This window comes from Lithobates pipiens, unplaced genomic scaffold (genome assembly GCF_037356315.1).
Source record: "Lithobates pipiens isolate NorthernLeopardFrog02 unplaced genomic scaffold, aLitPip1_a1.2 Scaffold_13, whole genome shotgun sequence".
Lineage (NCBI taxonomy): Eukaryota > Metazoa > Chordata > Amphibia > Anura > Ranidae > Lithobates > Lithobates pipiens.
The window spans coordinates 72,826,413-72,853,877 of NW_027507718.1; the positions used below are offsets into that span (position 1 = coordinate 72,826,413).

Consider the following 27,465-nt stretch of genomic DNA (forward strand, 5'->3'; position numbering starts at 1 on the left):
AGGTTAACTCTTGATCAAAGTTTACTGTACAGCAAGAAAGCAATGTAGTCACCGTGTAGTAATTGATGAGCAAGTTTTTCCTGTTTGTGCTATGTGAAGTGCTTTTAGCTGGGAAGGGCAAAGTGTTGCTTTATTGTGGGTGATACGACAAGACATGAACACAGTGTGTAGATATCAGTGAAGAGAGAGCTGGCGAGAAAAATTACCTGATTATGAGAGGACAGCCGGGACCCTGTTTGGTCCCTGGAAATGCTCCAGCAGCAAGAAGACTTGCCAGAGCAAGGAAGCCTCCACCTATAATCCTGTGGACTATTGGCATCATCACCTGTCTTCTCTTCCTGGGGTCAGCAGCCTTGATTGCGGTAGGCTACTTAAATCCATATGGGACAGTCGGGTTGTCTATATTAGGAGTTGGAGCAGTTGTGTACTTTGGAGGCATAATATTTTTGGTGCTTTCTTGTTTGTGGGTTGAGAGGAAATACCCTGGAATGCAGCCTCTCTCATTCAAAATTCTCTCCAGGAAACCACAAAGACCACTGCCTACTGCTTTTGTTAATCCAAATGTTAGTGGACAGATTCCTCAAACAGTACCACCCTATAGGATACACAATGAAACACCTTCTAACGAAGCAAGCATCAGTGATATAGAGACGATAACAGAAAACGTTCCCTCTGGGCCAAGTGATCTAACACAGAACAACAATGATAAACAAAATGGAAATGATCTGCCTGAAGAAGTGTCTTCACTAGACCATGACAATCCATCAACTGCACAGCAATCACTGCAGAATGAAGGGTCTGAGGATATCATTAAAGATCATAAACCTGAAGATATAACTACTACTGAAACAGGTAATCAGGATACAAGCACCATAACATCTGAAAAAGATACCATTGAGTACAAATCAAATGCTCAAAATGACAATACAGCAAAAAATACCACTGACCAGAATGAAAACATTTCTCAAAACAATCAGAAAGAAAACCATTTGGCAAAAACTTCCAATGCACAGAACAGAGAAAAAGCACAGCAAAAAACTCACCAACTGGAGTTGCCAGTGGAAGATTATCCTGTTCCAGAGAATTCTACCTCTGCTACCAGCAACAATAAAGAATCTGGACCCAAAACTCAAGGAACCCAACTTAAGACTATAACACAACAAAGCAGAAAATCACAGGAAATGAATCTCTCAAATATTGCCACTGTGCAATCCATTTCCACTTCTCAAGAAGAAAGAACTACAATGCACCAACAGAAAGATACACACAAGGATGATGTGCCTAGTTTATCTAGTTCTAGAGAACAACAAAGTACAGAAAAAAAATCAATGCCTGTTCAACAAACTCAACAGAACACTTTACGAACAGTGGCTACAGAGACAGACAGGTTATTTAAAAGAGATCAAAATGCTAAGGATATCTCTCAAAGGGACAATTTACAGAGACAGCCTGCAGTTCGTGTAAAAAAGCCAATTAAAGAACCACAAAGTCAAGCTATACAGGACACTTCACAAGAAAAGACAATGGGCATAACACTTACAGATACTGCCTTGCTTGCTGAAGGTAGGAAACCCATATTACACATAAAAAAGGACACTGTACTACAATCCTCAAACTCAGATAACAATTCAGAGGTGTTAACAAAAACTTCTGGTAATGAAAGAAAAAGAGTGCAGTTTCAGGAATATCATGTTCAGAGTGTTCAGAACCTTGTTAAAGAGAATCCAAAAGTGTCTTCTGGTGCTGATGGAAAGGATGCATTACCATATAAGAATGATGGACGACATCATAAGCATCAACATAAATCATTGACAAATGATGTTTCAGCATCAACCCAACATTTTTCTCAAAAACTTGATTTGCAAGGTGGCTTGCCTGGGTTCACAATAAAAATGGAAACACCACAAAAGCCAAAAATGGGGCAATCGCCAGAAAGGACTAAGAATGATTCATCAGATAGGGCAAGGATACCTGAATCACTTGCAGGGGCAAGTAAAATGGAGTCACCTGAAAGAGCAAGGAAACCTGAATCACCTGCAAGGGCAAGTAAAATGGAGTCACCCGAAAGACCAAGGAAACCTGAATCAACTGCAAGGGCAAGTAAAATGGAGTCACCCGAAAGACCAAGGAAACCTGAATCAACTGCAAGGGAAAGTAAAATGGAGTCACCCAAAAGAGCAAGGAAACCTGAATCACCTGCAAGGACAAGTACAATGGAGTCACCCGAAAGAGCAAGGAAACCTGAATCACCTGCGAGGACAAGTAAAATGGAGTCACCCGAAAGAGCAAGGAAACCTGAATCACCTGGAAGGGCAAGTAAAATGGAGCCACCCGAAAGAGCAAGGAAACCTGAATCACCTGGAAGGGCAAGGAAACAGGAATCACCAGAACGAGCAAGGAAACCAGAGTCACCAGAAAGGAGAAGGCAACTCAGAACTGATCACAAACTTTCACATTCTCCTCCTAATGCCAGGAAAATTGCATCATCCTCATCACCTACTAGGCATCATCAAAATATTTCCCCAAAAGCTCAAAGAAATAAGGACAATTCAATAGTGATGATAAACCTAAGCTCAAGTAAAGAGGAGTTATATAGAAGACGAAATTACCATTCTTCACAATCCTCACAGTCTAGTGATCTCCCCTCATCCACTTCATCTTCACCTCCAAGGCATCATAATAGAAGCCCTGATCTTTCCCAAAAACATCAGTTTCATGTCTCAGAAAATGCTGATTTTTATTCTAGTATCAGAAAAGAAAAAAGACCTGACAAGCATAGTCAACAGTCTTCACCATCATCATATTCCAGTGATGCCCCATCTTCTACTTCATCATCACCTCAAAGTCATTCCCGGAAGGATGCAGAACTTTCCAACAAAACCCAAAGACAAAACGACAAGCAAACAGTAAACAGTGGATTCCCATCTAATACTAAAAAAGATGATTTGAATAAAAGGCTTAACCAAGAGTCTTCCCAGTCTAATGAGGTCACCTTATCACCTGCTATGTCACCAACAAAACGATTGCAGCATAAGCTAGAACGTGCAGACTTAAATCATTTTTCTAGATCTCCACATACAACCGACCCATCAATTCAAACATCTGGTTCGAAGAGGGAATACAGGCAACAGACAAAACACCAACATCAGGACAAACCTTCACACTCTAGAGAATTCAGCCCTACAGCTGCTAGAACATCTCCCCTCTCTAATAAAAGATTTCCAGCAAATCCCAGAGAGGATAAAACCTAATAACAACTAAACCCTACATGACAGATGCTGGTCTTTGAAGGGATCTGCTAGTAACATGTATTGTAAACCAAATGACTCATCAATGTAAGGAAATTTTCTTTATACAAGGTCTGAGGCAAAATGCACACCTCTCTGCGATCTCAGGTAAGCTTTGAGCATGCCAGTTTAAGCTACGCATAGCCATAAGATGGTGCTCAGAAGTACAGCACCCAAATCTGCTGACCAAGCAAGTCTATGTCCATGGGCAGGGGAGGATTTTAGCTGGTCTCGCAGACACTGACGACAACACTTTTTATTTGAGGATAGAACAAGACCAATCAGAACAAGTATAATAACATGCCTGATGAATGACCTGATAGGAAACTATTGGCTGATGGTCAATTCTTTAACACCATTTTCATTATTTGTTCACTCAGCCTGACTCAGGTGAAAACAAACAGTAGAATGAGTGTCTCTCATCTTACATTTTTAAATTGCTTAAAGGAGAACCCATGCTTTGCCCACATAGGTTTAACGTGCCACGCTCCCCAGGCCTCTATAGTCACTCAGTCTCAGACCTAGTACTGCCACATGGTGACAGTCCTTATCCCTGGGTACAATCCAAATTGAAAGTTGGAGCTTACATATGCCTTCATTTTGCTGTTTCAGGAGGCCCAATAGAGCAGAAGGGGGGGGGGGGCAAAAGTAAGTTATGCATGTGCAGCAGGGGATGGTGCCAGTTAAATGTACCTATTTCTTTGTCTTGAATTGACTTAGAACAGGTTCACTATAGGGTTCACAGACTGTTTTCTTTAAACTACAGCTAACAGTAAAATAATGATTATGTTTAAAAGGCATTGTACACTATCAATTGTTTTTGTTGCTTTAATTAGGCATTAATGTAGGAATATTCCCTGTGTTGTTTGTTTACCTTACTTTGTAATGATGGACTTATATATTCTAGCTGCAGTTTGTAGTGTCCAGGCGAATTGATTCCCATATGTCCATGTATTCATTAGCTTGTCCATATTCTCTAAACGGACAGGCGACTTCTTGTTCTGGGTCCCACAGCATCCAAACCATGTGTTGCCATTTTCATATATGTTTTATCACAAATATGGGAGTGCTAATGTGACTAAACCACATCCCTTCCAGCATGGTAATTTCTGTTAGATGCTCTACCTGTTTGGGCTTTTGTCGGGTTAAATTACTATTTAGCTCTCACCTTCACAAGTCCTAGAATGAGAGACCCAGGGATTGTGGGATATGTTGCTTCTTTACAGGAAGTGTCAGTTCTTAGACTATAAACAGAGGTTATGCATTACCCAGTGCAGTGCCATGCCACATGCCTCATGTTTGAACACAAAAATACATTTCTGACATTGGAATGTGAAAATGTATTCTACTGTAGGCTGTGTGTACAGGGCAAGAAATTACACAATAAATCTACATTATAATTGTACAGGTGAAAAACACATAGGGGGTTATTTACTAAAGGAAAATCCACTTTGCACTGCAAGTGCACTTGGAAGTAAAGTCACTGTAGATCCGAGGGGAACATGCAAGGAAATTAAAAAAAACAGCATTTTAGCTTGCACATAATTGGATGATAAAATCAGCAGAGCTTCCACTCATTTCAGATCTACCCCTTAGATTTAGAGCGACTGCACTTCCAAGTGCACTTGCAGTGCAAAGCAGATTTGCCTTTCGTAAATAACCCCCATGGTGTAGGTAGAAAGGTTTATAATGCCTTTAAAGTTTTAGATACAAATCTTCTATTAGTATTTATTTACTACTTTACTGTGATAGAGGTCTATTCTTTAACATTTCTAATGGAATTTCATGCTACTGATTTTTATTGACTGTACAATAATGTAATAGGGCCAGTATTATCAGTAGCATGTGTCTTCGAGATTTCGCTATAAGCACCCTTTCAGCCTTTTGGTATAGTGTATCTTACTATGTCCCTGTTTCCTGTATCATCCAAAGTAATACAGACATGACCACCATCTTACATCCTCAGCTCCACAGCTCGACTGTCCCTGGAGCCTCAGCTTTGTTATTTATAGTATACCCGGATTATACTATCATTCCTGCGAGTTGGAGATTATCTGCAGGGGCACGCCACGCCCCCCCCCCCCCCCCCCACCAAATGTGTTGCTCAGGCACACAGGGGTGACATGAGCATACATCCACTCATAACTGATAATGTCTTTGCAGAGTGAACACATCCCCGCCAGACGATTGTCTGTGCATTGCACAGGGGCCCTTCGCTGGTGGACATATATCCACTCTGCAAACACTTCTCTACATCCCCAAGAAGCTTTTCACTATCAGACGAATCTCAACCAGTGCCAGTCTGCCCCAGTCAGCTCTTTAGAGCGGGCTGCGGGAGAACTAACACTGGGAGACATTATGACAATACATATTAAATATATCCTGATAAAATTTCCACAACACATGCTGTGCACATACAGGCCTGGATGTACATGCATTTTTGTGTAATAGTGTTAACACTGACATAATCAACTGAGCAAAAACAGATGGTGTACACAGTACCCAGAGCATCTTATGACTAAGAATTGTGCATAAAAGCACTTTAAAATACCTATACTAAGGGGATATTATTTATAATTAGTACTATAGCAAATGAGTTCATAGTTTTTTCTGTAGTTATAACCCTACTATAATATGTATATTATTTCCTCTTGGATTGGGTTGTTCTTGTATGACTATATATTACAAATGACAGTTCCCATGACTGTGCCAGCTTAAGCTGCCCATCCCGTCTTTGGTTGATACTCACCTTTATGACTCTTTTTCTTACAATATCAGTTAGAAAGTTAGAAGCTATGAATTGCTTGAAAACAAACATCATAAAGTTTATAAAGTGCAGGTTAACCACTTGCCGACTGCTGCACGCCGATATATGTTGGCACAATGGCAGAGGTGGACAAACGGGTGTATGTCCCCTTTAAATGGCGGGGCTAGCCGGCGTGCACGCTCACCGCATACATCATGACTGTGCCTGCAGGTCACGGACTCGATGTCCATCGGTGTCCTGAGATTGTGTCACAGAGCTGCAGAATGGGGAGATGCCTATGTAAACAAGGCATTTCCCCATTCTGCCTAGTGACATGACAGAGATCACTGCTCCCTGTCATCGGGAGCAGTGAATGCTGTCATGTGAGTTGAAGCCCACCCTTCCCACAGTCAGAATCACTCCCTGGGATGCACTTAACCCCTTGAACGCCCCCTAGTGTTTAACCCCTTCCCTGCCAGTGTCATTTACACAGTAATCAGTGCATTTTTATAGCACTGATCGCTGTATAAATGACAATGGTCCCAAAATAGTGTAAAAAATGTCCGATGTGTCTGCCATAATGTTGCAGTCACAATAAAAATTGCAGATCGCTGCCGTGCAATTGTCGGTTAAAGTGAAGCATAGGATATAGTGCAATTCTATTGACCTTGCTAGGGAATATGACCACTGTGTTGGATTTGATATAACACTTTCTTTCAGTAAAGAGCCTCATATTTAAATGCTTTGTGGTCTGGATATTGCTGTTAAGAATATTTTCATGATGCAACAACCTGTGAAACATGGAGAACAAGGTTGCTAGTCACAGAGTGTGTTTGGAGTTGTGACTTTGTCATGCTGGAAGCCCCTTGTGTCCCTGTAGGGCATAGAACATTATGTCAATGCCCACAGTGACAGGCCTGATTATGTGAGATATTCTATCCCTGGTTTTGGGCTCCAATTAGAGTGGTTGGGAGGCCGCTGTTGTTCCTGGGGTTCACGCTACACCTGAGGACCTGAAGGTAGAGTAAAGTCCTGAGTACAGGGAAATTATTTTGGCTAGCCATGGAGTCTTGTGTTCAAAACAATCTTGACTAGAAATGGACTGAATAATGAAGGTGCACCATGCAATGTCTGCTCTATTAGCCCTTGTACACACGATCAGAGATTCCGACAGAATGTGTCCGATCAGAGCGTTTTGTCGAATATTCCGACTGTGTGTGGTATGCATCGGACTGTTTCCGTCGGAATATCCGTCGGACCAACTTTTCCAACTTGCTGGAAATATTTTCCGTCAAAATGCTCCGATCGGACATACTCCGATCATGTGTAGAGAATTCCGATCGGACAAAGTGCCACGCATGCTCAGATCAAATTCCTACATCAAAGCTATTGGCTACTAGCCTGAACATAGTCCTGTCGTAACTAAATAACGTCATCACGTCGGATTTTCAGACAACTTCGTCCGACCGTGTGTATACAACAGTTTCGGACAAAATCCGACGGATTTGGTTGTTGGAATCTCCGACCGTGTGTACAAGGGCTTAGAGTTGGTTCACATCAAGTTCATGCTACATGCTTTTCTGTAGTAATAAATGAACCCCCAGCTATTATTAAGTAATATGCTCCCAAACACATACTGCAGAACCGAATAGTAAATTACTATTACTTGGTATACAATGAACTGGATAAATTAAAACCTTTACAGCCACCAAAGCACCTAAGTACCTTTTAGTTACATGTGTGCAGTTCATTGAACTAACCTGTTATTTCAGTTCATTAGATGAGCCCTTAATTCAATCACAAAGCAAGTGAGAAATGTCCCACAAATAGGTCATGGTATATTTATGTAGCCTGTGTCACAGTAATGACAGATTATTAAACTATATTGAGCAAATCAAAGCAAGTATAGTGTATAGCAGGGGCAGGCAACCTTTGAGAGGTGGAGATCCCCCTGAACAACATGAAAAGATCAGAGATCACTGGGGTTTAGTGCCTTTAAAAAAAAAAAGAAATTAACTAGCAAGGCCCAGCTAAATAGTAAGGCAAACGTAGAAAAACATACCAAAGCAAATGCCACTGTAAAGACATAAACTTAGCCTGCCTTAAAAGTGGATGGTGTCAGTAGAGCAGTGGAAAGAGTGTCAGTAGGGCAGTGGATGGTTGTGGACAGTGTCAGTAGGGCAGTGGATGGTGTCAGTAGGGCGGTGGCTGGTTATGGACAGTGACAGTAGGGCAGAGGCTGGTTGTGGACAGTGACAGTAGGGCAGTGTATGCTTGTGGACAGTGTTAGTAGGGCAGTGGATGGTGTCAGTAGAGCAGTGGCTGGTTGTGGACAGTGACAGTAGGGCAGTGTATGGTTGTGGACAGTGACAGTAGGGCAGTGTATGGTTGTGGACAGTGACAGTAGGGCAGTGTATGGTTGTGGACAGTGTCAGTAGGGCAGTGGCTGGTTATGGTCAGTGTTAGTAGGACAGTGGTTGGTTGTGGACAGTGTCAGTAGAGTAGTGGATGGTGTCCGTAGGGCAGTGACTGGTTGTGGACAGTGTTAGTAGGACAGTGGTTGGTTGTGGACAGTTTCAGTAGGGCAGTGGATGCAGAGGATGGTTTCAGTAGGCCAGTGGACTGTGTCAGTAGGGAAGGGGATGGTGCCAATAGTTTTTTATTTTTAATATTCTATATACATACATATATGCTCTAAAATAAAGAAGCAGTAGCGTAAAAAGACAAAAAGCATAAAAAGACATAATAATTAATACTCTCCTGACACTGAGGCTTCTGAGATTTGTTTATTTTAAACCCAAACTCCACCTAAATACACTATAAAGTTCGCAAACGTATGTAAACTGCCTTATCTGCCAAAGTATTTCTAAACCTGTCCAGAATGTTTTGGAATTCACAATCTATGCCAGACAGCAATGCCTTAATTGTGTGCAAAGGAAAAAAATACAAACATATATTTGCTTACACATGATTGAAGTGAACAATTAAATCTGGCCACAGATGTTTTTGTTTTTTTGGTTCAGCCAGACAGTAGCAACTGATTGGCTGCAAGCACCAGTTGAATAAAAATATACCAGCAGTCTGGTTTGAGAGGAGTCAATCATTAGATGGACACCTCTCAAATAGGACCAGCCATAGATGGATCAAAATATGGGCAGTCCCTGCTGAACTCTCTGGCCAGCTTTATTTACCAAGCTAAGTGAACCAGATCTATTCCTTTGCTAGGTCAACCTGTATGAGTCAGAAAATGTCTGCTACTATAAGAGGCTAGTGAAAAGATGCTTAGCTTTGTGCCAGGTATTATTTACCATTGTTTATATTTGCGCACAGAGTGCATGGAGTACTCTGCATTCAATTACTCTGGTATGTGAATATGTTGTGTCACTTATACACATTTTCACAAAAAACACGCTTGTATAAATTGTGATAACTAGGATAGAAATATATCACTATAGGTTTGTATTTTATTTATTTATTTTTGTAAATATTTTATAGGTTTTAAATACATAAATATGTACTGTAAAAAGAGTTACCTCTGTGGGCCTCTAATCAATACCTATGCCAGGCTCAAATAAAGCTGGATTCACACTATGGTGTTATAAAAAAACTGAAATAATTTCAACACATATTTATAAACTTTATTAACCTATTTCTCGTTATGCCAGAAAAAAAAAAAACAGAACATTTAAATGTAATTTACAACAGCGGTGCTGGATTCGTTTTAATTATACTATTTTATAAATGGTAGCTACTGAGTTATTTAAAGGGGGCGAGTTGTCATTAGTTTGATTACCTTTGCATTATAAAACAGTTATGCTTTAATGTGTATTTGTGATGTAATTTTTTTTTTAAATGCTATTTAAGATAGTAAATAGAGAGGTATAATAATAATCTTCGCTAAGAAGATAGAATATAACTATCTATAAGAGTTATTGCCCTTGTGTTGGCACACTATGGGGGTTATTTACGAAAGGCAAATCCACTTTTCACTACAAGTGCAAGGTGCACTTAAAATTGCACTGAAAGTGCACTTGGAAGTGCAGTCGCTCTAAATCTAAGGGGTAGATCTGAAATGAGGGGAAGCTCTGCTGATTTTATCATCCAATCATGTGCAAGCTAAAATGCATTTTTTTTATTTTCCTTGCATGTCCCCCTCAGATCTACAGCGACTGCACTTCCAAGTGCACTTTTAGTGCAAAGTGGAGTTGCCTTTAGTAAATAACCCCCATATATTTCAATAGTGAGTGCACTTCATGGTGTTTTAACTGTGTTTTGCTCTCTAGTTAGTACAATCCTAAATACAACTTGATGCTAAGTTGTTGTAATATTGATACACTTTATTTAATGTTTACACTGTCTAAAATTATTTTTCTATGTATTAAATATTTATTGTTAAAAAAGATTGTGAACTAAAAAAAAATCTTTATATCCAAAGTGTTTGTGTTCTGTCATTCTTTATTGGATACAAAGGAAGCCAGCCAGGCTATGCTGCACACAATTTAGACTACACAAGCAGTAGGGTACTACCCACATTTTACAATTGTAGCACTGTGGAGGAAGTAAGCACTGCTGTTGTGAGTCACTTAGTGGAATGTGATATACAACAGCTTCAGCTGCCATTAGTATAATAAATAAAGCAGAATTCCTCAGGAACAGCTAAAATATGTAGTTCATGCCGATATATGGGAATCAACTTAAAGTGGTGTTCCACAGGAACAAAAAAAACCCCATTAAAATTCCTAAAAAAAATAAATAAAAAAAATAAAAATTTGAAAAAAAGTTTTTTTGTAAACTGAACTCTAAATGCCTGTTGCTAGGGGGTCCCTCGTAGTCTGCCTCCTTCAGTGCCTGGGCTGGTGACATCACTTCCCCATCGGCGCAGGAAGGGCTCAGCTCTGCCCCCTCCCTCCTGTCAATCATCTGGGACACGTGACAGGTCCCAGATGACTGCGTGGTCAATCACGGCGCACGGCCAGGTGCCCACAGTTAGAATGTCGGCGCCGCCGAGCGGAGGGGGGACCCTGGGACAGGTAAGTGTCCGATTAATAAAAGTCAGCAGCTGCAGTATTTGTAGCTGCTGACTTTTCTTCTTTTTTTTTAAGGGGAACACCTCTTTAACATTTAACTTTTATAGGAATTGCAATTCTGTGCCTTCGGTTTTGTCCAGGCACTCATGCCAGACAGCTCAGCCAGATTCTCAATGGTGAAGACATTAGCAGCACAGCTTGGTTATGCTAAAACCTGCTAATTGGACAATGAAGGAGCACAGTGATGAGGTTAGCGCTCTGCTCTCTCTTATGCTTTCATTTTATTCACCGACAGCATATGTGTGCATATGTGTGCATGCAACAAAACCCAATCTACTACTTGTACTAGCACTCTTTTTCCCTGTAGGTCTCTGCTGTAGGCGGGGTTATTAACACTGGGGCTTCGTTCATATCTGAGGGATGCTACTACACTGTGTTTTTCAAGCTTTTCTTTTGTACGTTTTTGGAAAGTCACGATTCAATTCTCCCTCTGCTCCAAACAGGCCAAAGAAGCTCATGAAAAATAAAAGAATTGCGCTAACCTAATAGAATATATCTAAATCATATGTATTGATAGTGTGAAATAAACCCAAGAATTGTGTGTGACACAGTCCCTATATAACGACAAAAAATGTGTCGTTTAACATAAAACCACATATACGTGAACCATAGAGATCATACTCTGATCGTATGACCAATCAAATGCAGTAAACAATGAAGTTAATAACAATAAAGCGAGAGACGCTAAATCACCTATCCAAAAAATATGTGAAAAATTAAGAATAAATCGTCTCTAAACATATCATAAAAAAAGAGTTCTTATCCACCTGTGCAGGACTAAGGGTTAAAAATTAGGCATTAACAACCAAAGTTCAGAAAACATCCATGAGCAACCAAAGCAATCTTCAAGTGATTGACTGTTTGTGATATTCCACCACCAGAGTGAGTAGAGTTACTTCTTACCAGAAGTCTATGACATCCCCTTACAGGATGTCACAGAAAGCTTTGATGGATGTGTCACTCTCAGCACTCAGACCTTCCTGTAGGTGTCCCCCGAAAGGCAGTCTCCATGGTTTGATAACCCCACACTCCTCAATCTGCCCCCAATAGACTCAAGCCTTGATGTCAGGTGGCCATTGTACCCTTAGACAAAGATTAGGACTTTCACGCTGGAGTGAGAGGAGAGGCGCTTTACAAGCGCTTTTCAATTTATTACAGAATAAATAAAATAAAAAATCAACTGAAAAATTACCACCCAGGAATACAGAGTTTTCTTTAGGCTAGGTTCACATCTGAGCAGGTGTGAGAAGGTGTGTAATTGCACACCTTCCTGCACTGGCAGAGGAAATACACACTGCTGCTTAGGAAATATGCCAAGGAACACTAGAATGCGGGAAACCCTCAACCCACGCACATTTCATGCACCTCATTCAAATCGCACCCCACTTGCAATCTGCAGTGGGTGTCAGTGCTATCTTCACAACACCCCAAACAAAGGTTGCAAAACACAGTGTGCTTACCTGCACCGGATCGCATTCACAAAATGACCTTGCAAACCGGTTTCAGCGCGGTTCCTAAATTGGTGCGGGGCGTGCATGACTTTGGTGAGATTTGAGCCCATTCATATCGAATGGGCCTTGATTGCACAGCAATCAATACATTAAGCCTGGTTTCACACTTTAGTTTACATGTGAATCACACAGGAACTGCACCGCATTCCTGTGCAATTCACGTGCGATTCTGTGTGGTGTGTGGCCATTCATTTTGATTGGGCTGAATCACACCGAAGAAGTGCAGGTACCTTTTTTTGACCAACCATGTGATCTGGTTCAGACAAACACTGCATTTGCAAAAATTGCGACCTTCTTTTGGGGAGCTGTTAATTTTGAATTGACACCTGCAGCAGATCAAAAGCACAGTGTGACTACAATGCTTTTCCTGCACCACATATGTATGAACCAGTGGTAAAACAGGGCCAAGGCATGCCACTGAGAGCAGCAGAAAGTCCAGCCTGGCATTGGCAGAAATGTTGTGCTGCCAACTGCTGAACCAGTAAGCCCGTGAGCACCACAACAAGCTTACCAGTGCCAGGCTTAGCCTCAGTCAACTGTCAGTAACACAAGGAATGCAAAATTTAGCCCAGCCAGCCTCAATCACATACTTTGCCAATTGTCACATAGAATCACAGACGGTCTGTCACTGGCTCCAGGTATGAACAACAGAATGTCAGCAGCAGCACAGCCGTCTGAGCAGAGGTAAGTCTGAGGACACTCTCTGAGACTATCTGATACTAGGCCAGAACAGAAAGAGGGACATAATTGGACAGGACAGTGGCATCCATGTGGGGGGCTGGCGGCTACACAGCCCTGTACAAGCACACTGCCCTCCAGGGCCCAGGGAAAGCTCCTCTCCCAAGGTGGGAGTGGCACTGCAAGCCAACTGGAATACAGGGTGCAGAGAGCAATGAGCAGGACCACACGCACCACTGGCTCCCACTGTACTCAGTGTGTTGCCTGGTGATAGATCTGTCAGACTTCAGCCCAAGCCCGATAGACTGGCCTATCGGTGTACCACAACTTGCATGCGGGTATGTCTAATGATCTATTACATTTGCTGCAGCGGCATTATTACACTCTGTGTGCCACTGACTGCAGTGCTGTCTGTCGCTGTTGCCATGTGCGGCTGCAGAGCAGGGACACCATGCATTTCATTTTGGCCCTGCGGGGGTTTGAACAACCCCCTTTTTTAAGTACTTGGTGCATGATCATTGCTAAATCATACTATGAACTGTTAGATAATAATTTAAATTTGCCATAGGCTGTATGAGAGCCTAAGGAGTGTGCGAGAAAAAATAAAATAAAAGATAGAAAAGAGAGAAGGGATAAAGAGAGTTGAAGAAGATAAGAAAAAGAAGATGGGAAAGTAAGGTTGTAGCGCAACCATCGGCTCAGGGCGTGTCCTCCGGGCAGTGCCACTCCTCCCAGACCTTATCGTGCATTTCCAACCTATCCTGTAATCTAGCTGTAATTTTTTCCATTAACTCCACATCTTTTATTCTGGCGTACAGATCTTCTTGGGAGAGTGGGGAGCGCCGCTTCAGTTGAGGGCAACCAGGCATTGTGCAGCTGTAAAGACATGTCTAAGTAGCTTCTTGGATGGTTTGGCAATTTGTAATGGTGATATGCCAAGAAGGAAACATTTTGGCGTCAGGGGTACCTGTACCCCAAAGAGGATGGCTTTAAGTAGGCAGGACTGGCAAGCAGATCAACAACAGCTGAGTCACTGTGGAGAGAAAGGAGCTGGCAATTAGCTGACAGCTGAGCGGCCAGCTCAGAGAAGGAAGGGCTGAGTCTAGCCCTAACAGTTCCGCTGCTGTATATCGATATCCCTGGAAAGCTGTGATATACTGGGACCTCCCTGATGCTGGATCACCTGTTTTATACATCCATGAAATGCTCCTTCCTATCCTTGATTCTGGGTTTTTAATCCTTTTTGTGGATATTAAAAGTCTTAATTCTGCACTTAGAGGCGCCTGTTTTCTTTTATTTGTTAACCCCCTTTACTCTGATAACTCTAACTAAAATCTAGTGGAACCAATTGCCATCAGAAGTCATCTAATTTAGTAAATAGAGTCCACCTGTGTGTAATTTAATCTCAGTATAAATACAGCTGTCCTGTGAAGCTCCCAGAGGTTTGTTAGAGAACCTTAGTGAACAAACAGCATCATGAAGGCACACACCAGACAAGTGAGGGATAAAGTTGTGGAGAAGTTTAAAGTAGTGTTAGGTTATTAAAAACTATTTTTTTTTTAATTTGTTTTCTATGAGAGATTGCTCCCCTCTTCGAGTGCAGCCCTAAGTGTTTGAAGACCACATCATCCATCCAATATAGACACTATCTGCTTGGCCCTGATATTCGGAGCACCCTTGATATACATTTTATCTAGGGTAAAGGGGGTTGAATATAAATGCACGCCACACTTTTCAGATATTTATTTGTAAAACATTTTGAAAACCATTTATAATTTTCCTTCCAGTTTACAATTATGTGTCTAAAAATAAAAATCCCAATAAAATACATTTACGTTTTTTTGTTGTCTCATGACAAAATGTGGAAAATTTCAAGAGGTATGAATACTTTTTCAAGGCACTGTAAGTATGTATATATGTGTCATTTTTTTTTATCTGTACATGGAGATGTTTGGTGTGCAGTCAAATATTAGCATCTACACTGGATTCTTGCAAAATGCTTGCCCCTCCTACTCCTCCTTTTAGCAGTAAGTCAACAAATGACACTCCTTTCTGAAATTTTATTCCTAATATTAGTATTCTTAAAACACTACTAACAATGTACTAGATAGATAGTGTATCAAGACCAGGTCACATGCTAACAGTGTTAATCATGCTGTTTTTTATATGTCAGTTAAGATTACTTGGCAGGGTGTAGTATGAATTATGTCAAGGAACTTGACCTACCAATCAAAGCCATTTTTACTAGGAAATATGCTGTTGCCAATGATTATTTCACTGATTACCATTATTTTGTTAATAGTTTACAATTATTTGGTTTATTAAAGAATGTTATGTTATGGTGCATTAAAAAATATAATCCTATAAATGATTATGAAACACACCAAAGTTGTTTTTACAATATAGAGCTATGGTTGAACTGCTAGGAATATAGCTGAAGATTAGCACGCCACTCATGTTTACTAGGCCTTATAAAAGAGTGCAAATTATACGATGCACTTCACAAGTTTTTCTAATTCTTCTGAAATATTGCTTTGAAAGGAGACTTAAAAGACAAGGAGTCAAGCTAATTTATATACAATAATATTTATACTGTATGCACAGAAACATAGCTACAAAATGCTACCCCTTTCTTTAGTACAGTATTGATTGAAAAACTTTCAATTTGTATTCAGCCCCCTTTAGGCTGGGTTCACACTGCTGCGGCTGGGAGACCCGGATGTGATTCGCACCGCACTGCAGTGCAAATCACATCCGATCTCTGTGCGATGCGAGTTCAGCCATACAGATAGTATGGCTGAATTCGCACCGCACCCGCTCCAAACTCGCACAGGACCCTTTTTTTGGTCCGCAGCAGAATCGGATCGCATGGGTGTTCACACCATGCGATCCGATTACTGTCTGAGTTTGCAGATCGCACTGCGATATACGAACTGATCTGGGGGTGTCATTAAGGTTTCACTGACACTCCCAGCAGTCCGCATAGGGCAGTGTGCGATGCGGGAACCCGCCGCGGATTTGCGGCGTTCCCGCATCGCTTCAGTGTGAACCCAGCCTTACTCTGATTCCCCTAACTAAAATCTAGTGGAATCAATTGCTTGCATAAGTCACCTAATTAGTAAATAGAGTTCACCTGTGTGCAAATTGATCTCAGTATAAATACATAAATATATATATATTCCACAGTTCTTCCCCTGGTGATTGGGTTATACAGTAGATTCCAGTGATAAATCCTCAAAAATACACGGACTTTCTCATGTGGGGTTTATTTGTATGTATGCCTATACCTTGGTGATTGGTTTTAAAAATAGTTTGGTATGCATATTCTTTGGTGCACCTTATAAGAACAATGGGCATATAAGCATCATTATTTAGATGCTCAATACATACAGCAGTGAAGTAGGACTGCAATGTTGTCAATGAACATTAGCGCACAAGCAGATAGATAGGTTCTTTGATTGTGACTGCACATGTTATTGTAAATTAACATGGGTTCGTCTACATATAGCAGAGCAGGAGAATGTCACCAGCACACCAGGGATCTCCAGAGCTAGTCCAAAGCATTATTCAGTTGTTATAGCAGAATGCAACATTGCAGAATGCAACATTTCAGAACAAGAGAATGTCACCAGCACCCCAGGGATCAGACATTCCTGATGAAGGGGTCCTGCCTGGCTCTGAAACGTTGCAATGTGCTGTAAAGATGTGTTCACGGAATAAAGTTTTGGACTCGCTCTGGAGATCCCTGATGTGCTGATGACATTCTCTTGCTCTGAATAGACATGGTTCCAGCCAGTGGTTGCTTCTGACAGCCATATCTGCAGGAATGTGTGCATTGGGAATAGTGCATTGGCATCTACACATGCAGGGACACAGTCCTATCAATTCTTTTGGTTTATGACTGCTTTTGTTTATTTTATGCTGTAAATTAGCCTTATTGCATTAAGCCAGTCTGTTTCTATTGTTGTGGTGGTAAAGCTGTGATTTCTTGGGTCATTTTTTTCAGGCATTGCCTGTCAACAGTTCTACTGTAAATAACTGTGAGTGTTTATCATGGCCAGCACCTATCACTGTTTTCTGTCATACTCCATATGACCAAAAGTGCAATAGATTCTGTGCTCTGGTATTGGTTGTTCTACCATACAGCCGAACTATGATGCCATTATAGCTTGGACAATTTTGCTTTTTGGCCCCAGCCAGCTAAAATCTCCAACAATCTTCCACTAGGAGCCAACTCCCAAACAGATCTTTTGATTAAGTGCCTTCCATTCCAATGTACAGTATGCAAAAAAAAAGTCTTTACATGTCTATGCAGCATATTTAGCAGTTAATGTGGCAATCATTCACTGTCATTTGAAACACATCAAGATAAAGATACGCCTGTAGTGAATGTTTGGCATAAGCTACATTCACTGCTTCATAAATACACCATTTAGAGTAAACCTTGCAAGTCATTGCTGCCTGCAACATCTGACTAAAGAGGCCTTGCTGTCTTTGTCACTGATGTTTCAGTAACAACACCTTTAGCACAGAGCTATAGGTGAATAACAGCATGGCAGTATTCAAAACAAGAAAAAAAGGAGAACAAAGGAGGGGGGGGGGGGGCTTCTGGACATTTTAGGCACCATATGGTGCCTAAAAAGTCCAGAAGCCCCCCCTTTGTTCTCCTTTTTTCCTGTTAAATTGGGACATGGCACACGTTGTATCCCTATGTATCCACAGTACCACTCTGTGTGAGATACATGTCTTTAATAATATCTAAGTATTCAAAACAAATTCTTTAGGCACAAATTTCAATAGACCTGTGTGTATAAGTGGGTAATGGCAGTCTTAAAGTGTCACTAAACCCACATCATAAAAAAAAACTGTCAATAAATGCTGTATTATATGCTGATCATACTCACTTGGTCATTATGATTCGTTTTCTGTGTTCTGAAAAAAACCTGGTTGATCCTGCTGCTCTCTATCCCCATCTTCTGTTCATGTCTCCAATTCAGCTAGGAATATTGAAGCTGTAGTGGCAACTCTGGACATGCTCAGTTTTCAGTGAGTTTCTATGCTGAGCAGCCCATGTGACTATAGAGTTACACATGTGGTTGTATACAGAGTGGTAAATGACAACCCACTCCCTCCTCTTCCTTGTCCACTAATCAGGTAGGATATTGCATGGAGATAAATAAAGGCTTCATCTCCCTCTTATTCTAAGACATAGGCTGGAGAGGAGTGACACAGCCTGTGACTGGCAGATATCCACATACATCATGTTATTTCTAAAAAAAATAATAAAGATTTCTTTTCAAATATATATATTGTATGCCAATTTAAAACAGTTTATTGATATTACGTATTTTTACTCTGTATCCCAAAAAGCTATTTTTTTTTTTGAACACGTGCCCAGCAACAGAGGACTAGAAGCTCCTCCTGCTTATGTTTTCCTGCAGATAGGCTTGGAAAGATGTGGCTGCTGTCTATTGATTATGAAAAAGGTACTTCGATAATTTTTTTTTTTACTATAATAATTACAGTGCCATCATCCACACACAGAAATAGAAGGGATAAAGTAAATTAAACAGTGTGTGTTTGGTATCACTCTAAAGAATCTGGATTTTGCATCAAACACTGCTTGCATTACAGTTGTCTTACTGTGCAATTACTAGGATTTTCTGGACAACTGTGCCATCTGGTGGATAAAAGGTAAAGTACATATGCTCAGCCACATGAAGCATGCTATCATAATAGATCTATGGACTCCCATTTAAAAAATGCTGCAGCACATAATTATAAGCACATGTACCTCCTGCAAAAATCCCACAAATACCTGTTAAAGCCACCCTTAAATGCAGGTTCCTGTGATGAGGTGGTAATGATGCTGATGCGTTACTCCTGAATTTACTACAGATTTGCCACTCTCATGTAGGCTGTGGCTACAGTGGGATGAAAAAAATGTTATCGATTACATATCTACCAGCATTGTCACAGGCTTGTAGCTTATTAATCAGCACCTGGTGACGCCTAGTCCTCCACACTGTTTTCTTGATTGACAGCACTGCCTCTCGTTGAAACCCTCCCACGGTGAGCTGCAGTGTCTGAGAGGGGGAGTACATGAGACACAAATAAAGAAAGACAAAGAAAAGGAGCTGCGCTAAGTAGTGACCACACAATATTTGTAGCCAAAAACTGGCTATACGTGTTACCTGTAAAATTATCTAATGGTAAAAAAAAAACGTATACTAAATCAAATAAGCAAAACCACAGTGTTATCAAATAAATACAGTGACATAATATAAAGTAACTACAATAGTTATTGATAATAATGATATATATCAAAACATTCTTCATAAGAAAAAATAAAAAAATAAAAATAAAAAAGAATATAAATATATATGCAAGTCTTTCAATGTCCGTGATTCAATATAAAGGGGTGACTTCCATACACACTGATATGTGAGAGACCTCCACCACATGAACACACTGCAGCTTTCCAGAACTCAGTGGTCCCTTATTACAGGGGACCACACAGCGCAACTGGCTATGAACTCAGCCCAAGGTAGTAATGGTGTAACTCGGAACTCCTCAGCCACAGAATGGACAGCGTCACAGCTTATACAGACTGGTACCAAAAGGTATTCCCCAACTCAGGAATGATCCACGGTAATCAGATATATTGCGGGTAACCCAAAAGGCAAGTAAAACTCGCATAGCATAAAAACCTTTTTAAATTTATTATATCCAAAAAACTGACAAATGAACACTTACAATAAGACGTTCAAATTACAGCATATAGCGAGCCGGCCGGTCTCGCAAATAGCCCGTAGCTGATAAATAAATAATGATTTGGATCAGTAAAAGAAGGAAAAGAACGTTTTAGTTTACCTAAATAAGAATTTTGGTTATGGATATTTTTGAAAAGTTTCATTGGTTCCAGCTTGGACCAATGTAACTGTTTACCTTGTCCTGATTGGACAAGGTGTAAAGCGCATCGTCACACCCCACCACTCTACCTCTTCCTAACACTTGGGTAGTTTCCGTTGCCATTATGATTTAAAAAGAGTAAACACAGTTGATTGATAATAAATGGCTTCAGCCAAACATTAACCATGAGTGAAAAAAACATTTTGTGTTATAATTCATATTCTCTGTAAAGTGGCCAAGAAATCATAAATTCTGCCAGGGTATGTAAACTTATGAGCACAACTGTATTAATACACTGCCTGCACTGTATATATTGTCTACACTACACTGAATACACGGTATCTACTGTGTGTATATATATATATATACTGTATATACTAAACTGCCTGCACGCCACTAACTAACCTGCCTGTAGCTAACTTCTCTCATTCATAACACTATATATGTCTGCCGTGTAAGCAGCCTTATATAGTGTGGGGCATGGACTTAGATCCCTGAGCCATGATTGGCTAAAGGCACCCTGCCTTTGGCCAGTCATGGCTCTCAGAGCAAAGCCCCCTGTGATTGGCCAAAGCATGCAGGTCAAGTGCATGCTTTGGCCAATCATCAGACATCAATGCACTGTGATCTGACAGTGCATTATGGGGCATTCCGTGGCACTCAAATTTGCCGCAAAAGGCCCAAAAAAGTTTGGTATTTCGCTGAACGGGCAAACACCCGATGTTCGAGTTGAACTTACACTCAACTCGAATATCGGGCTCATCCCTAATGTTTATTAACTTATTGCATGTTTAATAAAAAATGTTTTTAGGCCTTAAAAAATGTTCTCTGTGTAAATCTTATGAAGTAGTGAATGTAAAGTCAGACTGGCTATTTTTTAACCACTTAAGGGCCGCCTCACGCCGATGTACATCGGCAGAATGGCATGGCTGGGCACAAGCATGTACCTGTACATTGCTTCGCCACTGGTGTCCATCGCCGCTGGTGTCCCGCGATCGGGTCACAGAGCTGAAGAACGAGGAGAGGTCTGTGTAAACTAACCTCTCCCTGTGCTTCCTGTGTGGCTGTCACCGATCGTCTCTTCCCTTTTATAGGTGAAGGACGATCAGCGACATCACATGCTAAGCCACGCCCCCTACAATAAAAAAACCACATAACGTCATACATAACACTACACTGCCCCCTAGTGGTTAACTCCTTCACTGCCAGTGTCATTTACACAGGAATCAGTGCATTTAACCGGTTCCCGACCAGCGCACGACGATGTACGTCAACAGAATGGCACGGGCAGGCATATTGGCGTACAGGTACGTCCAATATTCAATGCCGCCCTGCCATCGGGAGCGCGCCGCTGGCGGCGCGCTCCCGCGCTGGGCGGGACCCCCGTGAGTCCGGTCGTAGGGACCCGCGGACTCGATCGCCGCGATCGTCAAACGTGGCGGCTGAATGGAGGAAATGCAGTGTAAACAGCATTTCTCCATTCTGCCTAGCAACTAGTGATGCTGATCTCTGCTCCATGTGATTGGGCCCATACACACGATCAGACTTTTTGACAACAATCATGCAAATTAGCTGTTTTGGAGCAACATCCGACCGTGTGTACGCGCCATCGGACAAACTTTTTTGGTTTTCATCTGACTTTTGTTGGCTCTGCGAACGGACAAACTTTCTGGCAACATAAGTCAGATGGAGCAAAGTCCGATCGTGTGTACAGAAAACCATAGGACTTTTGTACAAAGTGCAAACAGGCATGCTCAGAACCAATGCAAAAGATCAGACAACAATACAGAAGCTGACCAAAGGTGGTGGTAAAGAGCAGAAAAAACACATGATTTGGTGAAAGTTGGCTGAAAAAGTCCTGCTGTGTGTATACAATACAAGTTTGGGGCTGACGCCCTTTGTACAAAAATCCAAGGAAAAGTTTGTATAAAGTCCAATCGTGTGTATGAGGCTTAAGAATTGTTATATAGGAGGCTTTCTTGCTTTGCTTCTTTGTAGCATTATTCCTGTATTCCATACAACAGTAGTTAATTTGAAATGGGTTTACAGTATAATGCACTAGCTAAAACCAACCCGCATATTTAGTCATTTTATGATGCTGAATATCATTCTTTCCTTATGAATGTGTAGGAAACCACCTTATCAATTTCAGCACATATTCTAAATTCTTATCTAGCTCCGTGCATTCCTTCCTTTTGCATCATAAAAAATAGTGGTTACTTGGTTACCAATGCAGAGTATATAGAAGAATATCTTCTTTTCTTGTTACCTCTTTGGAAAAAATGACATAAAAGTAAATACAGGGCAAATAAAATAAAAAAAAAGTTAGGATATCAAAACGGTTAAACCAAAACTGCAAGGAAAGATAAACTGCAGAGAAGAAGGAAACAATACAGCAACAGATTTTACTTTTTACATTCATTATGCTTTGTAAATAACCCAAATTGGGATAGCAGAAGTTTTGTGCTAATTATAGGTGGATCTTGGTGGGCTGACCTCATGTTATACTCCAAGTAAGATCTCCCTGCCATGATAACCACTGCTGTTGCTGTCTTCACGGTAGCCAGAACCCTTCCCTTGCAGCCATATTTTTATTATAGCTGAAGTCCCATCATCCCTAGACCCTGGCTTTGGGCTATGTCTGTAGGTTCTGCTCTCACCGGTGCAGTCTACGTTGATGTAACGTAAACTAATGTAAAGATGTACTGTGTCTCCTGCTCTCTGCTCTCCCTGTCTGAGCAGAGAGACTACATAGTCCCAGCAGCTAGGACTGAAAAAAAAACCACTGAGAGTGCCAGCCAGGTGAAGAAGGTGGTTACCTGCAACTGAAAAACTAAACATTTCTGAGCTTTGGAACTAAACATGGTAGAAAGACAACTTCAGCTCTCTCACGGAAATTGCTTCTTCCTACCTGCCACTGTTAGCCTATACAAAGTACAAATTCTCAAATGGTGCATTTCCACCTCATTTATATCTAACCCTACTTTTCAAAACTTTATTAACATTCCATTTTTGTTCAAATTGTGTGCGCTGACTTTCATTTTTCTGCACAAGAACAACACAGGTCGCCACCAAGGCACGTAGAAAAAAAAATGTTTTCTATGTGCCCTTTTAATACTACAATGCTGCAGTGATATGCAGGGCAAAGCAACATAGACAGGCTGCATTTATTGCATTAAATGCCACCACAGTTCACTACAGAGTATTAAAAGGTTCAAAGTGCAGCGCTCTAATAAATCAAATGTTGAATGTGATTGTCCATATAAAAATCAAAATAAAGATGACATAGATCCTCCACCAAGTTTCAATGTGCATATGAAAAACACACCACACCGACGTGCCCTCGATCTGCTTACCTGAACGATATGAAAAAAGGCAATGTAATCATATGATGCAAGACGTCAATAATGAACTTGAATGGCACACTCCAAACTTCATAGACAGGACATAAAGGTATGCAGGTTCATCAATATCAGAAAGAACCTCAGGACTCCAGAGGATGGATGTATTGTGCAATCATCACCAGAATGTAAACCCCAATGAAGAAAAAAGCAACAATAGCGAAGTCTGTAAAAGTAGAACACATAAGTATTTGTAATCGGAGTCTTCAAGTGGGAAATGCGATATTACTTAAGAAACAAGGCCTGAGGTGTGCCATGGCCTGGATGGTCAGTATGCCTGAAAAGAGGGCATACCCTGAATGTAAGAATGAGAAAAAAATACTATGAGTATGAGTGACAAAGCTGGGGGAAACGGGTGAGTGGGCACCTAGAAAACACCAACCCTGGCCCTGACAGAGGAGTAGGGTTAAATAGTCCCTCAGACTCCTCCCACAAATACAGGCTGGCCTGCGGCCAGCCTTCCCACTTGTAATCGGAGTCTTCAAGTGGGAAATGCGATATTACTTAAGAAACAAGGCGTGAGGTGTGCCATGGCCTGGATGGTCAGTATGCCTGAAAAGTGGGCAAAAAGACACAAGTTTAGGTGGAAAAGGGAAGGTAAAGATCCCATCCATAAAATGACGTATGCCCAAACGCCAACTGTAAGTAACCGGTAAGTAACCGCTGTGAGAGTAGAACCCACCGACTCCTGACCTGGAGATGAGAAGGAACCCCCTAAGAGCCTGCAAGCTACGCAAACCCAAATGAATGTCCTGTGAAGGATAGGATGAGCTTGAAGCCCAAGATAACCCAGACATGAGAATGAACTGCTTGTGAATGAGAGGATACGTGGGGAAAAGGGAGCAAGGGCTGACCCGAAGAACCCCTGCAAGAAGATGGCTGAGCAGACTGAAAAAGCCCACAACGGACACCAGAAGAAGCACCGTGAACCCCCCCCCCCCCCCCCCCCCTGGCCTACCCATACCTGGCAAGAGGAAGTGAGAGGGTAAGCGCCAAAAATACAAGTGATAGGAGAGGAAAAGCTGGCTGCCCGATTGATGTGATGGAGTAGGTGCCATGGCAATGAGCATCATCAACATGGAGACACCAAGACAGACTGGTCCCAGCGGATGCGAACAGGTCATGCTACTGCCCGAGACCTACCAACCGAGACCAAATCCTGAACCGAAGAAGGAGAAACAGACTCCAACCCAGGGAAATAAGTCCCATGGCATGATGCAGCCCTGCCCAAAGTGACTAAAGCCCCCCCCCCCTCCCCACCTGGAACAGACCGGGGATCAGCAAAGATGACTGGAACGACGTCCCTGAGCAGTACTCCAGGCAACCTCCTAGACAAGAGATCGGAGCTGAGAGTGGAATCCAGAATCATGACGATGTCGCCCAACCTACCACCTAAGGACCCTGGCTTAGGACACACCCTGAGAGTATAAATCCCAGGGTGGTAACCAGGGCCTCTATGCAACAGGATGTCAACTGAAGAAAATTGACGTCTGCTTCCGACCCGAGGGTGAGCCCAGTGGTGAAACGACATCTGTAAGTGAGTGCAGGCATGGTTGATATCGGTATGGATGCCAAGACGGCCCAACCTGAAAACGCAACTAGAAGGAAAGACAGACAACCAGACATGAGAACAACAACGCCCCTCTGCCTACCTAAGAATGAGAACATGAGCAGAAAAGTCAAGACCACAGCGCATAAATGAACCTGATGACGAACCCCCCCCGTGTGAGTAGTGAGTTAGCCCGAGTAACCTGCAGCGCAGAGACAGGTAATTAACAGAAACTCAGGCCTAGAGTACCCACAGACCGTGGTGGGTAGACGTACAGGTGTGGTGAATGAACATGCATCGTATGACGTATGGTATACGGGCGAGAAGATTGTGGCCAACAATCATTAATAACGAAACCTCAGCCCGTATGGATCTGTAGACGTGACAGATCCTGACGTGTGAGCCCTAGCTAACTGCCCTAGGTACAAACATGAACACAGGCATGATGAGACATGACAACCAAAAAATATGAAAACAGATACCGTAGTATGCCATGAGTGACAGAAATGCTGGGCCAAAAATGCAAGGACAGCAACCCTATGACAGAATGTTGCAACAGAAATGCTGAACTGAATGCTGAGGCAGAAACAAAAAAAGACATAAATCCTGGTGCAGAAACGCTATGACAGAAGGCAACGCCATGACAGAAACGCTGAAACTGAATGCTGAGGCAGAAACGAACAGAAACCCAGGAGCAGAACGCAATGACAGAACGCTGAGGCAGCAATGACATGACAGAAAATCCTGGTGCAGAAAAACGCTGAGGCAGCAATGACATGACAGAAAATCCTGGGGCAGAAACGCCGAGGCAGCAATGTCATGACAGAAAATCCTGGGGCAGAAACGCTGAGCCAGAAATACTGGAGCAGGAAATGCTATGACAGAAATGCAGAAACTGTACACCGAGACAGAAACTGTACGCCGAGACAAAATCCAGAGGCAGAAACACTATAACAGAAATCCAGGGGCAGAACACTACGACAGAAATCCAGGGGCAGAACACTACGACAGAAATCCAGGGGCAGAACACTACGACAGAAATTCAGGGGCAGAACACTACGTCAGAAATCCAGGGGCAGAACACCACGACCGAAATCCAGGGGCAGAACACCACGACCGAAATCCAGGGGCAGAACACCACGACCGAAATCCAGGGGCAGAACACCACGACCGAAATCCAGGGGCAGAACACTACGCCCGAAATCCAGGGGCAGAACACCACGACAGAAATCCAGGGGCAGAACACCACAACAGAAATTCAGGGGCAGAACACCACGACAGAAATCCAGGGGTAGAAAACCACAACAGAAATCCAGGGGCAGAAACGCTATGACAGAAATCCAGGGGAAAAATGCCAAGACAGAAATCCAGGGGCGGAAACGCTAAGACAGACATCCAGGGGAAGAAACGCTAAGGCAGAAATCCAGGGGCAGAGACGCTAAGACAGACATGCCGGGGCAGAAACGTTATGACAGACATGTAAGGGCAGAAACGCTAAGAAAGAACTGCTGGACAGAACGCTGTGACCGAAATGCTGGACCGAACGCTGTGACCGAAATGCTGGACCGAACACTATGACTGAAAAAATGCTGGCCGAACGCTGTGCCAGAAATGCTGGGCAGAACGATGAGCCAGAAATTCTGGACAGAACGCTATGACAGAAATGCTGGACTGAACGCTGTGACAGAAATGCTGGACTGAACGATGTGACAGAAATGCTGGCCTGAACGCTGTGACAGAAATGCTGGGCAGAACGCTGTGACAGAAATGCTGGGCAGAACGCTGTGACAGAAATGCTGGGCAGAACGCTGCGACAGAAATACTGGGCAGAACGCTGTGACAGAAATGCTGGACTGAACGCTGCGACAGAAATGCTGGACTGAACGGTGCGACAGAAATGCTGGACTGAACGGTGCTACAGAAATGCTGGACTGAATGCTGCAACAGAAATGCTGGACTGAACGGTGCGACAGAAATGCCGAGCAGAACGGTGCGACAGAAATGCCGAGCAGAACGGTGCGACAGAAATGCTGGACCAAACGCTGTGACCGAACGCTGACAGAACGCTACCAAAGAATATGAGAACAAGTAAAACTGAGAAGGAAAAAAGGAACGACAGGCGGGTGACCACCCATCCCCCCTCAGTGAGCACCGGGACCCACCAGGCGTGCGGATGGTGAAGATGGATGCACATATGGAACATCGACCAATCCCCCCCCCCCCATATAAAACACAGGGAGATGGGATCTGGCGTGTGCGGCCGAACAACTAGGCAGGCACCCCCCCCCCTTGCA

The 27,465-nt window shown here is 42.3% G+C and overlaps 1 protein-coding gene across 1 annotated transcript; it reads left to right on the forward strand.

The window, feature by feature from the left end:
• Nucleotides 1–159: 159 nt before the first annotated feature.
• Nucleotides 160–10,399, forward strand: LOC143974112 (uncharacterized). The gene has a single exon (XM_077475195.1). The coding sequence runs from the start codon at nucleotides 213–215 to the stop codon at nucleotides 3,249–3,251; it is 3,039 nt and encodes a 1,012-aa protein (XP_077331321.1). The 5' UTR covers nucleotides 160–212; the 3' UTR covers nucleotides 3,252–10,399.
• Nucleotides 10,400–27,465: the final 17,066 nt, after the last annotated feature.